The sequence below is a fragment of the Hypanus sabinus genome, chromosome X1, assembly GCF_030144855.1.
Source record: "Hypanus sabinus isolate sHypSab1 chromosome X1, sHypSab1.hap1, whole genome shotgun sequence".
NCBI classification, from domain to species: domain Eukaryota; kingdom Metazoa; phylum Chordata; class Chondrichthyes; order Myliobatiformes; family Dasyatidae; genus Hypanus; species Hypanus sabinus.
The window spans coordinates 26,629,082-26,644,286 of NC_082738.1; the positions used below are offsets into that span (position 1 = coordinate 26,629,082).

The following is a 15,205-nucleotide window of genomic DNA, read 5'->3' on the forward strand; positions in this document are numbered from 1 at the left end:
ACTGCCTGATTTGCTGAGTATCCCCGGCATGATTTGTTTTTGTTTCAGGTTTCCAGCATCTGCAGTTTTGATTTTCAATCAATAAAAGATTCCTTCTGATTCCTTTCATTCCCAGGGATGAAAGAAAGGCTAAGTGACAAAGGCATAACTGTGCCTGAAGTTGAATATGCGGCCAAAGTAGTAACTTTTTGGTGGGGGGGGGAGCACTTCTCCGAAATATTTAAAAGACAACAATAGCACCACCCAAAGATGTCCCAAGAATGATCAAAAACTTGACAAAACTTGAGCTGGGTCTGAGGCAGACATGCTCAGCACAATAATGTTAACTTCCCCTATAATTTAATTACCTGCAGGTGATGTGTCTTTGTCTGATGAGCAGGCCGCTCGTGCCAGACCATTCTCCTGGAGGTAAAAGCACCACATTATATCCTGTAGGACACTAACAGTTTCTGCGCTTGTACATGTTTGATTTCATACAGTAACCAGAGGGACTAAATAATTATTCTTATTAATCCCAGATTCCCAACATATAATCAGAATCAGATTTAATATCACCGGCATATGTCGTGACGTTTGTTGTTTTGCGGCAGCACTACAGTGCAGGACATAAAAACTATAAATTACAATAACAATATTATATAAATATTGGAAGTAGAGCCAGAAGAGAGTGAAAATAGTGAGGTAGTGCTCACGGGTTCATTGTCCATTCAGAAATGTTATGGCAGAGGGGAAGAAGCTGTTCCTGAAACGTTGAGTGTGTGTCCTCAGGCTCCTGCATCTCCTGCCTGATGGCAGCAATGAGAAGAGGGAATGTCCTTGGGCGATGGGGGTCCTAATGAAGGATGCCACCTCTTAAGACATCACCTTTTGAAGGTGTCCTGGATGCTGGGGAGGCTAGTTCCCTTGATGGAACTGGCTGAGTCTGATCATTGTTTGACTATTGGTTAGGGGGTTTAAATCCTACTTCCATTAACCCCAGAAGGTCAGATTTTGGAAAGGGAGTCTCATTGTACCTCACCTGGGAGAGTTTGTCGGCTCAGAATAGCAGGATCGCAAGAGTGGCTGGGGTCACTCACTCACTCAGCATTTCTGACTGAACCTGATTGTGAGTGCTTCCCCTTGTCTTCACTTAGGATCAGGAAATTCTCAGAACCTCCCTCCTCCCGTTGGCTGTTTAAATGCCCATCACCATTCACAACTAAAGGTGGCAGGACTACAGAGCTAGGATTGGATCTGTTGGCCTGGAGATCGCTTAGCTCTCTGAATTGCATGCTGGTTCTGCAGTTCACCTGATCACATGCTGCAGGATTGTGTGATGAGACGGTGTGGAGGGAGCTTCACTTTGTTTCTGACCTCAGCAGTGTGTGATGGGATGGTGTGGAGGGAGATTTGCTCTGTGTCTGACCCCAGGTGTACGTGATGGGAGGGTGTGGAGGGGGATTCACTCTGCGACTAACTTAGGAATGTGTGGAGGGAGCTTCACTCTATATAACCTGTGCTGCAACTGACACTGGGAGTCTTTGATGAGGAGAGTATGTGAGCTGGTGATACGTTCTGTTCTCGGCACTGTTTGCTGACACCTTCCTACACAAAGTAGAATGAATTCATTTGATTATTTAACTGTCTTCTATTGAATCAGATAGTTTGCTTTGAGTTTGCACAACTGAGCAGTTGCAAACCACTGAGTGAATTTGTGTTGGGACCGGTCTGAGGAGGGGGGGGGGGGGGGGGGGGGTGTGTGTGTGTGTGTGTGTGTGTGTGTGTGTGTGTAATAACCTGCAATTGAAGTAATCTGCAATGTCACTCACATGCACACACACACAAACAAGCAAACACAAGTACGCACGCACACACATCTGCAAAACACTCACAATGCAGTTACATTCATGCATAAAACACACATACACACACACAACATGTATGCACAATACTTGCACGCGCACACGAGATGTGACATATGCACTCAACAGTCACACACACACAGAGCCTAAACAGACATACAACGGTGGCGACTGCCATCTTCTTTAGTTCCTTCCTGGTCTTTGCTCTTGCTTTCATCTTCTCCTGAGTGAGTCCAATTAATCTGGTCATGGCGTCCCGGAAGAAGCTTTTGTTTCCATAGTAAATGGGGGCATTGTAAGCCAATATCTTCAGACCAGGAATTTCGTGACACTGGAATAGAATAAGAGCAGCTGCAAAACTGGATGGCATGGAAGGGAATTCACAGAATCATCAACAGGAGAGTTAAATGGAACCAAACTCGGGGAGGGCAGTGACCAGGACGAGTGGGAACCTGGGAAATAATAAACACTTTATATGTCTTTATTTTCTTATTTCTGAAAATGAGCTGATTTCCTGCCCATGGAGTCACACAGCGTAGAAACAGGCCCTTCAGCCTACTGAGTCTGTTCTAACCATCAACCACCCATTTACACTGATCCATTTTATTCTCCCTACATTCTCATCAGTTGCCTCAAGCTCCTACCCCTCACCCACGCACACTTGGAACAAGTTACAGTGGCCAATCAACCCACCAACCCACATGTCTTCTGGAGATTGAAGGAGACCCACAAGGCCACGGGAGAACGTACAAACTCCACACAGAGAGCACCAGAGCTTGAGATCTGGATCTGCGAGGCAGCAGCTCTACGTGCTGTGCCACCTGTAAATTTTGTATTTCAGATTCCTAGACTTTTTGTCTATTAAATTGACCATAACCCTGAGGCAAAATAGCTACCTGCTGTTAGTTGATCTCAGCTGACCAGGTAAAGATACCATAACTATTCTTTGGTACTTTAGGTTGGAGTTGAAGGCTGAGGATGGGCTGGAAAGTGGCTGATGAGATTTCACGCAGGCAAGTGTAAAGTGCTGCACTTCATGAGGTCTCACACAGTGAGCAGTGGGGCACTGAGGAGTGCGGTAGAACACAGGGATCTGGCAATGCAGATCCATCATTCCTTGAAAGTGGGGTCATTTAGAGAGCTTTTAGCACGTTGAATTTCATAAATCAAAGTATTGAGTGCAGGGGTTGGGATGTCATGTTGAAGTTGTACAAGACTTTGACGAGGCCTAATTTGGAGTATTATGTGCAGATTTGGTCACCCACCTACAACAAAGGTGTAAGTAAGGTTGAATGAGTACAGAGAAAATTTACAAGGACGTGGCTAGGACTTGAGGACCTGAGTTATATGGAAGGGTTGAATAGCTTCGGACTTTATTACCTGGGTTTTATCATAGCAAAAGTCCAGAGTGGTGTGTCAGAGTGCTGCCCTCTGTGATCGATGTATACTGAGCCTTCAGTGTGGTTACGACAGAAGCTGGACAAGGGGTTTTGACCCCTCTGGAACTTACCATACTGTTCTCCTCCATAGGTCGGTAGATCTCGGTGTTTGAGGCTCGGCCCAGCACGGAGCAGTCAGCTCTGCAAAGCCAAAATCCAAAGGTTAGCATCGGGTGCTACGATGGTGAGAGCCTTCACCAAAACACCTCCTGTCCTTGCCCTCAGTACTGCAGAGGCTAAGGATCATTTCTGAAGCATTAGCTACCATAACAGTTTGGTATTCTTACTCTCACAGCTCTGATCTTTGGGTCAAAGGCTGATGGGATAGGCATCTCTCCTTCTCGCTGGCTCCATCAAGGAACTGCCCCCTCATTCCAACTGGCAGTTTCCCTTAGACAGTACAGGTTTGCTAATGGGGTGGTTTATTCTTCTGTGGTTGGAGTGAGAGTGGGGAAGAAGGGGACATTCCAAAGAACCTGGGCATTGATTGAGTTGGTAGGATGTGGGTTCCAGTCCTGCTTCAGAGACTTGGACATGACCCAAGGCAGAGACTCTAGTGCGGTGTTGCAGGAAGTACTAACAAGTTAAACTGAGGCCCTGTTTGCCAATTCAGGCAGATGGGAGAGACCCCAAGATGCTCCTTGAGGAAAAACAAGGAGTTCTCTGAGATTGTGGCCGATAGGTCTCTGTCGGCTGATGCCACTGAAGCAAGTTTACCTTTCACTCTTATTAAGAACACAAGACAACTTGGAGTGCTTTGGAACTGGAGACGTTGTTATAACGTATGAAATGCAGGCAGCAAATTTGTACATGGCAAGATCCCATGAGCAGTGCTCCATATAATCTTTGTGCTGATAAAATTTAGCCAGGACACCAAGGGCAACTCCCCTGCTCTTCTTTAAGATCAAGGCATGGATTCCTTCATGTCAGAACACATGAACAAACGGAGGAAAATTGGAGTAGGAGTATGCGTCTCCCCACCATTCAATAAGATTATGGGTGATCTGGCCTAGGCCTCAATTCCTGCTGTGTTGGTTTCCCACTTCCCCGATCTTTCAAAAGTGCTTCCACCTCCTCTTTAAATACCCCTCCCCCCCCCCCCCCCCGACCTGGCCTCCACACCCCTCTGCTCTGGGGCAGGGAATTCCAGAGATTCACCAGCCTCTGCGACAAGTAATTTCTCTGATGATGAAGAATTCAATGAAGAGGCCACAGCTGGTGCGCTTTTTTTTCAGGAAAGATGTACTGTCATCGGAGGCGGTCCAACAGAGATTCACCAGTTCAATTCCTGGGATGAGAGGGGTGAGCAATAAAGAAATCAGATTTGTCTTCTTTGGAATTTAGAATAATGAGGGGTGAACTTATGGAATGCGTAAGCCCCTGAGTGAGCTTGACAGGGTGGATGTTGAGATATTTCCAACCAGTAGGAGGGTCTTCAATGAGGGGACAATGTTATAGGATTATGGCCAGTCATTTATAACATCATCTCTCAGAGGCTGGTGAACCCCTGGGACCCTCTGCCCCTGAGGGTTGTGGAGGCCAGGTCACTGGGGGTATTTTAAGATGGTGGAATGAAGGCAATGTGGAGATGGGGCCTGGGACACACTGACCATGTTCATATGCAGGATTTCCTTAGCCAGAAGGGGTGGTGAATCGATGGAATTCATTGCCACAGGCGACTGTGGGGGTCAAGTCATTACTTATATTTAAATCAAAGGTTGATGGGGTTTCTTGATTTAATCAGGGTGTCAAAGGTTACGGGGAGAAGGCAAGTGACTGGGGTTGAGAGAAATAATAAATCAGCCATGATGGAACAGCAGATCAGACTTGAGGGGCTGAATGGTCTAATTGTGCTCTTGTTGTCTTATGGTCTTAGTGAATATTGGGACAGGCTTGAGGGGATGAGAGACTTACTCCTGCACGTATCTCGTTGTGTTCTTGCATTGTAAGAACCATGTATCATTCACCCTTATGAATACTACTCTCAATGAACCACTGTTCACTTTGTCTACAAAACCTAAGACAGCTGGAGTTCAGAAACTGAACATTTCCCTTCCATTCCTATTTAACAGCTTCTTAAACAGTTCTGTCATATCTGCTTTCACTGCCATCGTTGGCAGTGCATTCCAGGCAGAAACTTTTGCTTTCATCTTGAAAGTAAGGTTGTGCTTTTAACAATTTCCTGCACAAGTAAGTGAAGTCACCAAAACAGAATAGCAGACTTGGATGGCAGCATTTTTCAGGGGCAATTCTAGTGCCTGTAAGACAACTTTGACCAGGCACAGGCTGCTTCAGGAAACAAAACACTGGCAGCACGTATATAAACTTTATTTCCAAAGACTACGAGTCTAATTTGTTCAATATTTTGCAATACAATTTGGGCTAAAAATAGAAGTCACAATGCAAAATATTTTTTTCCTTTCACTTGAAATTCATGCAGGAAAGCCAGGTGTGATGCAAATGCAGAAATGATTTTGTTCAGTGATCAATGGGGAAGGTGGCGCCAGCGGCCCGTTGATGGAATAGGAAAGAGCTGGGACTGTTCTCCGTTCGACCACAAGAGTTCAGGATCACTCCTTCAACATATACGGGGACTTTGATCAATTTAACAGGCTCGCCCATTGCCAAAAACTCCTTGGAAAGTTATAATTGATGACCTTGTAGAAACAATTCATTATTTGTTATGAAATAAATTATATGAAGTGAGAATTTAATCATAATTCATGCTGAAGGACTGAAGGACTGACTTCCTGTTACCCGCGCAAATGCGATGCACATCCTCTATAGCCTGCATATTCATGTGCATGTCTAAATGACACCTAAGCACCTCCATCGTATTGGCATCCAGCAGAGCATTCCAGGCCCTCACCACTCTCTGTGTAAAAAACTTGGCCCATACATCGTCTCTCTCACTTCCAAGCTAAATATTCGACATTTTGACTCTGGTTAAAAGACTTAGACTGCCTACCCTATCTGTGCCTCTCATAATTTTACAAGCTTCTACCTGCTCTCCCCTCAGTCTCTGACGCCTTAGAGAAAACAATCCATGTTTGTCCAGTCTCTCCTTATAACTAACACTCTCCAATCCAGGCAACATCCTGGTGAACTTCTGCACTCTATCCACAGCCACCATATCCTTCCCATAATGAGGCAACCAGAACTGAGCACAAGCAATAATCCATATGCAGTCTGACCAAAGTTTTATACAGCTGCAGAGCAGAAACAGCTGGAATCTGGGCTAAGTGCTCAATGATTCAAGGCTGAATTGTGGATGGCAGTTGTGTCAATACTGTAATCCCTATAATTGTGCGCAATGAGCTCTCTAACTGTGGCATCATGCTACCACCTGGGCTTCGGAAAACCATGCCCATATCTAGCAACACAGAGAAACATAGCTGTGCCAAGTGTATGCCACCAGGTAGCTGGCAGTAGGAACATACCAGATGAGAGAGATCACATCACTCAACACCTTGAACCTGCCTCGTCACTCAGTTTGATCAGGGCTGATCTACTTGGAATTAGAATTGTCACATGTGCCATCATACGGTGGAAAGCTTGTCTTGCATACTGTTCATTCAGATCAGATCAGTACACAGTGCACTGAGGTAGAACAAGGTAAAATGATAACAGAGTGCTGGATAAAGTGTCACAGCTACAGAGAACGGACAATGCAGGCAAACAATCAGGTATAAAGCCATAACAATGTAGATTGTGAGGTCAAGAGTCCATGAATTTGTACCAGGGAACCATCTAATAGTCATAACAGCAGGATAGAAACTTTCTCTGAGCCTGGTGGTATGTGTTTTCAGGCTTTTGTACCTTCTGCCTGATGGGAGGGGGGAGAAGAGATGTGTGGGTTTTTGAGTATGCTGGCTCCTTTAATGAGGCAGAGAGAAGTTTAGCCAGAGTCCATGGAGAGGGGGCTAATTTTTTTTCAATTCCACCCTTCTGCCTCCCTGCAGTAACCCTAGAGCTTCTCACTTTTCCAGAATTGACCTCTCGTGCCCTTGAAAATAATCAGAGTGTGGTGAACTACATATACCTGTCTGGACACGCCTCCCTGCTGACTGCTCCTGTGGCCCCTCCCACAGACCCCGGTATAAAGGCGATTGAGGCCTGAGCCCGGCCTCTCAGTCTCCAGGATGTAGCATGGTGGTCAACCACTGCTTGTTCTTTCTTCCAGTCAATAGGGCATCTCGCACGCACATATACCAGGTGCCTCGCACACGCATGAGGGATCACTGACGCCTAGTGGGCTGACACCTCCAGTCAGGCCGGAACCTGCACAACCACCATCTCCGGTGAAATCACCACCGGCACCTGTGCAATCACAGCCGGTGCTACGTAGATCGCAGCGACAGATTCGACCACCTGATAGACTTAACCTGTAAATATACTTGTAAGAAACTTCGCCACATGGGGACTCTCTTTTAAAACAAAGGGGGGGGGGTGAATGTGGTGAACTACATATAGCTGTCTGGACACACCCCCTGCTGACTGCTCCTGTGGCTTCTCCCACAGACCCCAGTATAAAGGCGATTGAGGCCTGAGCCCGGCCCTCATTCTCCAGGATGTAGCATGGTGGTCAATTACTGCTTGTTCTTTCTTCCAGTCAATAAAAGACGATATCTCGCCTCACGTCTCAGAGAGAGTTATTGATGGTGCATCACAGAGCTCCCCGGCATTTGAAGAAAGGAGATCGAATTGCTCACAACTTTCTGCGAGAAAACACTTTGGCCCCCTGTCCGTGCTCAGTGAGAGACTGCAACCCGGGGAAACATTCTCTCCACACCTACCCTGTCCAGAGCCCTCACCGGGGTAGTACGGATTTCATCACTCAGCAATACGTCTGACACTAATCATACAACACAGAGTGATTACAGTACCTCTGAGTGCGGTAGATCACAGTCATCATTGAGAAGACCACCCCCACAGCGAGTCCCAGGTCTGCGTTGAGGGTGATAACTGCCAACCATGTGACCACCCAGACCATCTGAAATAAGGTACATAGTACAAAGTGTTACCATTTTCTTACAGCAGGTTAGGTGGATCAAACAGGTCATGGGATGCGTAACAGGACTTAATGACAGGGACGTTCCCGCTCCTGTTTAGAGATGATTGATTATTTTTACTGATTATTGATTATTGACACTGATGGGGCCAATCCCAAGCTGAGAAGGCCATCAATCAATCTGTGCCTCACTGCTTCTAGAATGATTTCTTAGTGGCTCAGCTACCTCAGAAGATGAATACACTCTGGCCGACTTTGAAAGACTTACAAAGTCCATCCGACTGACTCTCCAAAGTTGCGGGAGGTCCTGAAACTGGAGGAACATCTGGCGCAGGCTGGTGATGTTGATGCAGGCTAGGACAGCCTAGAAAGAGAAGAGATTATATTAACACTGCCTCCAAGCTGTCAGGACAGCACACCGTAGGAAGGATTTGATTGAACTGCAGAGGAAATTCATGCGAATGTTGCCTAGGATGGAGTGTTTCAGTTACAAGGAGAGACTGGATAGGTTTGGCCTGATTTCTGAGCGAGGACCTAACATGAGAGACATGGATAGGCCAAATATGGCAGAGTTATAGATTTAGGGTAAGGGATAAAATACCTAGAGGGGATCTGGGAAAGAATTATTATCCCCACAAGGGGTGGGGGTGGTTAGAATCTGAAACACACTGCCTGAGGGGATGGGGGAGGCAGATCTCACAACATTTAGGAAGTATCTGGATGAACACTTGAATCACCAAAGCAGAGAAGCTCACGGACCAAGTGCTGTTAACGTGATTGGTGTAGATGGGTACTTGTTGGTCAACATGAGTGTGATGGGCTAAGGGCCTGATTCAGTGCTATATAATTCTATGAGTCTATGATTTACCCTGGTCCCCACAGGAAAACAATGTTTACCATTTGAATAAAATATCCACAGTTCTCTGCTCTGCAAGGCAGAGCCTATATTAAGGCTCAATTTCCTTATATAATCCATGTTTTCTACTCTGTGTTAACGTCATTGATTACAGTGGTGCACTAGTAGAGCGCTGCCTCACAGCTCCAGGTTCAATCCCGGCCTCTGCTGCTGTGTGGAGTTTCCAAGTTCTCCCTGTGATAGTGTGGGTTCCAAACTTCAAAGTTGGAAGTACATTTATTATCAAAATATCTATATTACATACAACCTTGAGATTTGTCTCCTCACAGGCGGCCACAACACAAAGAAACTCAGTAGTCCATTAAAAAATAAGACTGCCAAACACCAATTTGCAAAAAACGAACAAATCGTGCAAACAATAAAATGTAAGCAAATAACGTTCAGAGCTAAAGTTTAGGGAAGTGAGCTCACAACTGCAAAGTCAGTCATCACTGGTCTTGGCCACAGCCTCAGTTCAGCACAGCGACAAGTAAACCTCACCGAGCAGTGAGCTAAACACTCAGTGAGCTAAGCAGTGAGTGTTTGGCTCCGACACCTGATCCTTTCAAACCGGCCAAACATCGACTTGTTCCTCACACTCAGATTTTGGTATGGTATCAGGCCTGGGCCCCACCGCCTCGATTCAGCCCACATCTGACCTTTCCAATCTGGCCTGGTGCTTAAATGGGTCAAATATCGACTCGTTCCTCGCTCTTGGGCCTGGGACCCACCACCTCAAATCTGCCTCGCCTCGCCTCAGATCTGTGGCTTCAAATCAGTTCCAAGTCTGCTTCAGCAATGGCCAATTATTGGCTCATTCCTCGATCTCAGGCCCAGGCCCAAGCACCTCGATTTGGTCCATACACTCCACACCACAACCATCCTGCACCTTCGAAACTTCAGAGTCAGAATCAGAATCAGGTTTATTATCACTGGCCTGTGACGTGAAATTTGTTGACGTAGCAGCAGCAGTTCAATGCAATTCTTTGAACCTTGTCCAGTTCAAAGAGGCCCAAAATTGTTCACAAATGAGGCCTCACCAGAGCTTTATAAAGTTTCAACAATACATCCTTGCTTTTATATTCTAGTCCTTTTGAAATTAATACTAACATTGTATTTGCCTTCCTCACTACAGACTCAACCTGCAAATTAACCTTTAGGGAATTCTACACAAGGACTCCCAAGACCCTTTGAGCCTCCATTTATAAAATAGTCTATGCTTTTATTTCTTCTAGCAAAGTGCATGACCACACACTTCCTGACAGTGTATTCCATCTGCCACTTCTTTGCCCATTCTCCTAAACCGGGGGTCGGCAACCCGCGGCTCCGGAGCCACATGTGGCTCTTTTACGTCTGTGCTGCGGCTCCCTGTTGCTTTGGGAAATAATTGGTTGTGGCGACCCTTTTCCTGGCACATCCGAACCGACTCACAATAAGATAGCCTACGGGGGTTTGCGAGCACAGAGCTTTGGAGCCTCTGCGCCATGGGGGGGGGGGGCAGGTTGAGGGAGGCTTAAAAGTGAGGCTGAAGATTTCGAATAAAGTTTTTTTCCTTCGACTACAGTTACCGACTCCGTGTCGTAATTTTAGCGCTGCGTGTAGCACACCGCTACATGGTCAGTATTTAATTAATATGTATTTTATGTTAGTTTGTTAGTTTTTGAAATGTAAATCTAAATTTGAAGATTATGGTGATCTTGTACAATCTAAATAAGACGTTGTGGCGACGCATTTCCTGACACATCCGAACCGGCTCACAATTAGCCAGCGTTCAGGCTAAGGGAGATAGCCTACGGGGGTTTGTGAGTACATGTCTTTTGCAGCATCCGCGCCCATGGGGGGCGGGTTGAGGGAGGCTTAAAAGCAAGGCTGTTTAGTTCGAATAAAGCTATCTTTGACTGCAGTTTACTGACTGCGTGTAGCAACCGCTACAACGTGTTTTTATCGCTGGCTGTCCAGAGGGGAGGTGCTGAAACGCTTTGTCGTGCGTCTGGAAGAAGTGAAAACTTTCCTGGGCAGCAAAGGGCTCAACTTTCCTGAGCTGGAACAGCCAGAGTGGCTGGAAAAGCTACACTTCATGGTAGACATGACAGCGCACCTGAACACGCTGAACACAGCTCTTCAACGGGGTAAGGACGTACAGCCCTGCACATGTTGGAGGATGTTTTGCATTCGAGCGCAAGTTGACGTTGCTTGCCAGAGATTTACAGAAAGGCACATTGTCTCACTTCCCCAATTTGAGAGAGTTCAAACAATGTCACGACATGATAAATTCGGAGTATTTACATTCTGCAATCATCGCAATGCAAACATCGTTTGGGAAACGCTTCTGTGAGTTCAGAGAGGAAAAAAACACATTATCCTTCCCGGTCACTCCCCTAAGCATCGATCCATCCCTACTGAATACGACTGCATTGTCAGGTGTGAGTCAACCTGAAGAAGTATGATAAATATTTTAATTGCGTATTATTTTACGTATATTCATATGTTTTCATTGTTCAGTGAAATAGTCCTTTTATTTTTCAGGTTGACAGCTGGCTGACGTTATTTTTGGTTTGCTGCTGGCGGCAAATTTAAGTTTGGCGTTTTTCATAAATACAAGAAGGACTCAAATAGACGTTGAGTATTTTACTTAAAAGTAACCTTCAACCCAACGTCTTTTTTTCGGAGTTCAAAATGTTTTTGTTGCATGCAGAAATGTAATTTCGTTTTCTCTGCAGGAGTTCATCAATTTCATAAATGCAACACATTATAGTTTATTTACACATAGCATAAAGGCAAAACAAAACGTTGTATGCAGTGTTATTTCATTTTAAATGTCAAACGGGTTTTGCGGCTCCCAGTGTTTTCTTTTCTGTGGGAAACGGGTCCAAGTGGCTCTTTCAGTGGTAAAGGTTGCTGACCCCTGTCCTAAACCCTTGAGGTCCTTCTGTAGCCTCTCTCTCTCTCTCGTTCTTGTTTTACGGCGGTTGGCTCCCAGCTTAATGGTGCATTACCGCCACCTTCTGCTCTGGAGTATGTGATGGACTCACATTCTAAATCCCTTCACCCAATCGCACACATACACATACCCTAACCTACACTTTATCCTCCCCATCCTAGTACCCTATTTCTGTTTATCCATCATATCCTATAAAAAACCCCTGTACCCCTTAAGAAAGCTAAAAATACCCTGACCTGTGTTCTCTCACCCATGCCCAGCAACCCTTTTAATGTGAATTCCTGCACCCCCAATTCCCTTAGATTAATTCTCATCATCTCTCTCTGTATCCCATACTTCCTGCAACTCAGAACTACATGTTCTACTGACTCCTCTTCCTGACATTCCTCACACAGTCCTGTCTGGTGTTTCCCTATCAATTTCAATGTTTGGTTTAGTGCACAGTGCCCCAGCCTTAACCTAGTCCACACAATTTCCTCTCTTCTGTATCTACTTCCTACCCTAGTAACTGCAACACTTTTTTGTATTTGATATAAATGCCTCCCTTTCCCCTCCATGTCCCAAGCCACTCTCTCTACTTCTTCAAAACTACCAGCCCCTCCACTTATTTTCATATCATCTACAAACTTTACAAAGAGTAGTTAGTAGTTTTGTTTGCTGCCAGTAAGGCATCATTGTGTTTCAGCAATGCCATCGTCCCCGGTTTCCTCCCACATCCCAAAGGTGGGATAATCGGTTGTGAATTGCCTCTGAGTGCATGGGGCAGAGAAAAAATCTGGGGTGGAGAGAGTTCAGGGAGAAGTGTGGGGAGTAAAATGGGATCAGTATAGTATTGGTGTAAATGGTTATTAATGGTGAGCACAGAGTGGTTTGGCTGAAGGGCCTCTTTCTGTGCTGTAGGGCTTTACCAACTCGCACACGTGTGTAATGGATTCTGTGGTGGTGAAGGTGTGTCAAACGGGGCGGAGGAAAGAGGTGCTTATCTTCAGATTTGTCTGGGACACACACTATGTGATCACTTTGTAACACTTCCCAAGGGGAGAACGAAGGACAGTGTCTTGCTCTGCTAATGGTAACTAAGCACACAAGTATGTCCGGAATCCTTCACAAGATACAACTGAAAATACTTGTCAGGCTCTGAAGAAATTAGAATAAACAAATAATTGCATTAACTGTAGTATGGCGTCCAGTGACAGAAACAGTTACCTGATTGGGTTATTTTCCTCACCTTGGGCAGGAAGTAAAACAGTGGGCCAATCAGAAGCAACACCGCCAAGACAACCAGACAGGTGAAAAACCCAGCAAGCTACGATGTAAAAAAAAAGTAAAAGAGGATTAATAGAACTCACTACGACGTCCTCCCACTTTGGTTTACTTGGTAGCCCATTAGATCCCACCTCATAGAAGTTAATGGGAATGTGGAGACAAAGAAAATGGAATTAGTGTAAGTGGATGCTTGTTAGTATGATCTCAGTGGGCCAAAGGGCCTCTTTCTGTGCTGTATCTCCCTCTCATATTCAGATTTGTTTATCCTGTGCACATTGTAACATATGGTGAAATGTGTCACTTGCATTAACAACCAACACACCAAAGGGTGTGCTGGGAGCAGCCTGCAAGCTCCATCACACATTCCAGCACCGACACAGCATGTCCACAATACTCAGCAGAACAACACAGAACTCAACAAAGCAGAATGCAACAAGCAACGAAACAAGCCCCGTTCGCCTTTCCCACCCTCCCTCTCACTCACACTCACGTGCAGTCCACCAATTCCAGGACAAGTCCCTGGGCCTCCTGGCTTCGGCTACGTGATTGGCCATTAGCTCTGATAAGTTCTTTCCATAGTCTCCACTTTCATAGGCAGTGGCTCCATTTGAATCACTGGCTTTGCTCCTTAAAGGGTAGGAAAGGAGCTCCTTGTGTGCATTAATTACCTAAGCTCATTCCAAAACTCGAGGAGAGTCAGGAATAGATGGGGGAGGGGAGCAATTTTCACATACAGTGCATAGCCTCCAATGACATTGACCATTGCAAACTGTGAGTTGTGCTCTTTATCCCTGCTTCCATTTCCTTCCCACAATGAGGAGGAAATCTCATTGCAACCTATTGAATCTTGAAAAGTCTGGATAAAGTGGATGTGGAGAGGATGTTTCATCAAAACTGAGGCACAACCATTTGGAACAGAGATGAGGAATCTCTGTTCCTCATCTCTGAGGGAATTCTTAGCCAGAGAGTGGTGAATTTGTGGAATTCATTGCCACAGATAGCTGTGAAGGCCAAGTCATTGGGTTTATTTAAGGTGAAGTTTGAAAAGTTCTTGATCGATCAGGATGTGAAAGGTTACAGGGAGAAGGGAGAAGAATAGCGTTGAGAGGGATAATAAATCAGCCATGACGGAATGAAGAGTAAACTCGATGGGCCAAATGGCCTTATTCTGCTCCTATGTCTTATGGTCTTATTTTGTGAGACTGTTCTTGCCCCCACCATTTTGTGAATTGACTCTTTCCAAATAAGAAGTTGTTTATATGGTTATGTGGAAATGGTAAGCTTGTAGAAAGAACAGCCTGTGACTTGAAATAGTCTGAGTACAATATTTAGCTGAACTGGCTAAGCTGTATTGAACTGTTCTGGTTCAGGGAGAACAGATAAAGCGTCTTGAGGCACAATTCCGGTGGAAGAGCAATACGGTAATACTGTTCACAGCCTTGGGCAAGACCCAATGACAAGCTGACACAGAACAGTTAGAGGAGCCTGAGCCAACAAAATGGAAACACAACAGGCTAATGTGATAAGAAAGAGGATAAGAATGGAGGATTTTGGGAGTACCATGCAGCCACAATCATCACAAAAGTAGATGACCCCAAATGGAAATTTGGAGGTTCCATTGGCCAGCATTAGCTCCTTCTCCCAGGCATTACCTTTTCTATTGAAAAAGGATCTAATGCTTTCCCAGCGTATAATAAACTCTTCTTGGGCTTCCTGCCAGGTACAAGTATCGTTTATAACCAATGTTTCGATGACAATCTCTGCCATCCTTGATGAAGATGGCAGAGTTTGTCATTGAAACGTCAGTTATAA

At 45.3% G+C, this 15,205-nt stretch overlaps 1 protein-coding gene across 7 annotated transcripts in view; it reads right to left on the bottom strand.

Moving 5' to 3' along the window:
- slc26a10 (solute carrier family 26 member 10) overlaps window positions 1-15,205 on the bottom strand; it is a 142,089-nt gene that overhangs the window by 75,856 nt on the left and 51,028 nt on the right. For all 7 annotated transcript variants that reach the window (XR_009509001.1, XM_059956119.1, XM_059956121.1 and 4 more), the window contains 6 exons: window positions 13,356-13,433; window positions 8,560-8,655; window positions 8,167-8,273; window positions 3,352-3,421; window positions 2,002-2,172; window positions 348-402 (listed from right to left, as the gene is read on the bottom strand). Coding sequence is in view for 6 of the 7 variants with exons in the window: in XM_059956119.1 (XP_059812102.1) it covers window positions 348-402; window positions 2,002-2,172; window positions 3,352-3,421; window positions 8,167-8,273; window positions 8,560-8,655; window positions 13,356-13,433 (577 nt within the window). In the remaining variant the exon portion in view is untranslated. The remainder of the gene's footprint in view (window positions 1-347; window positions 403-2,001; window positions 2,173-3,351; window positions 3,422-8,166; window positions 8,274-8,559; window positions 8,656-13,355; window positions 13,434-15,205) is intronic.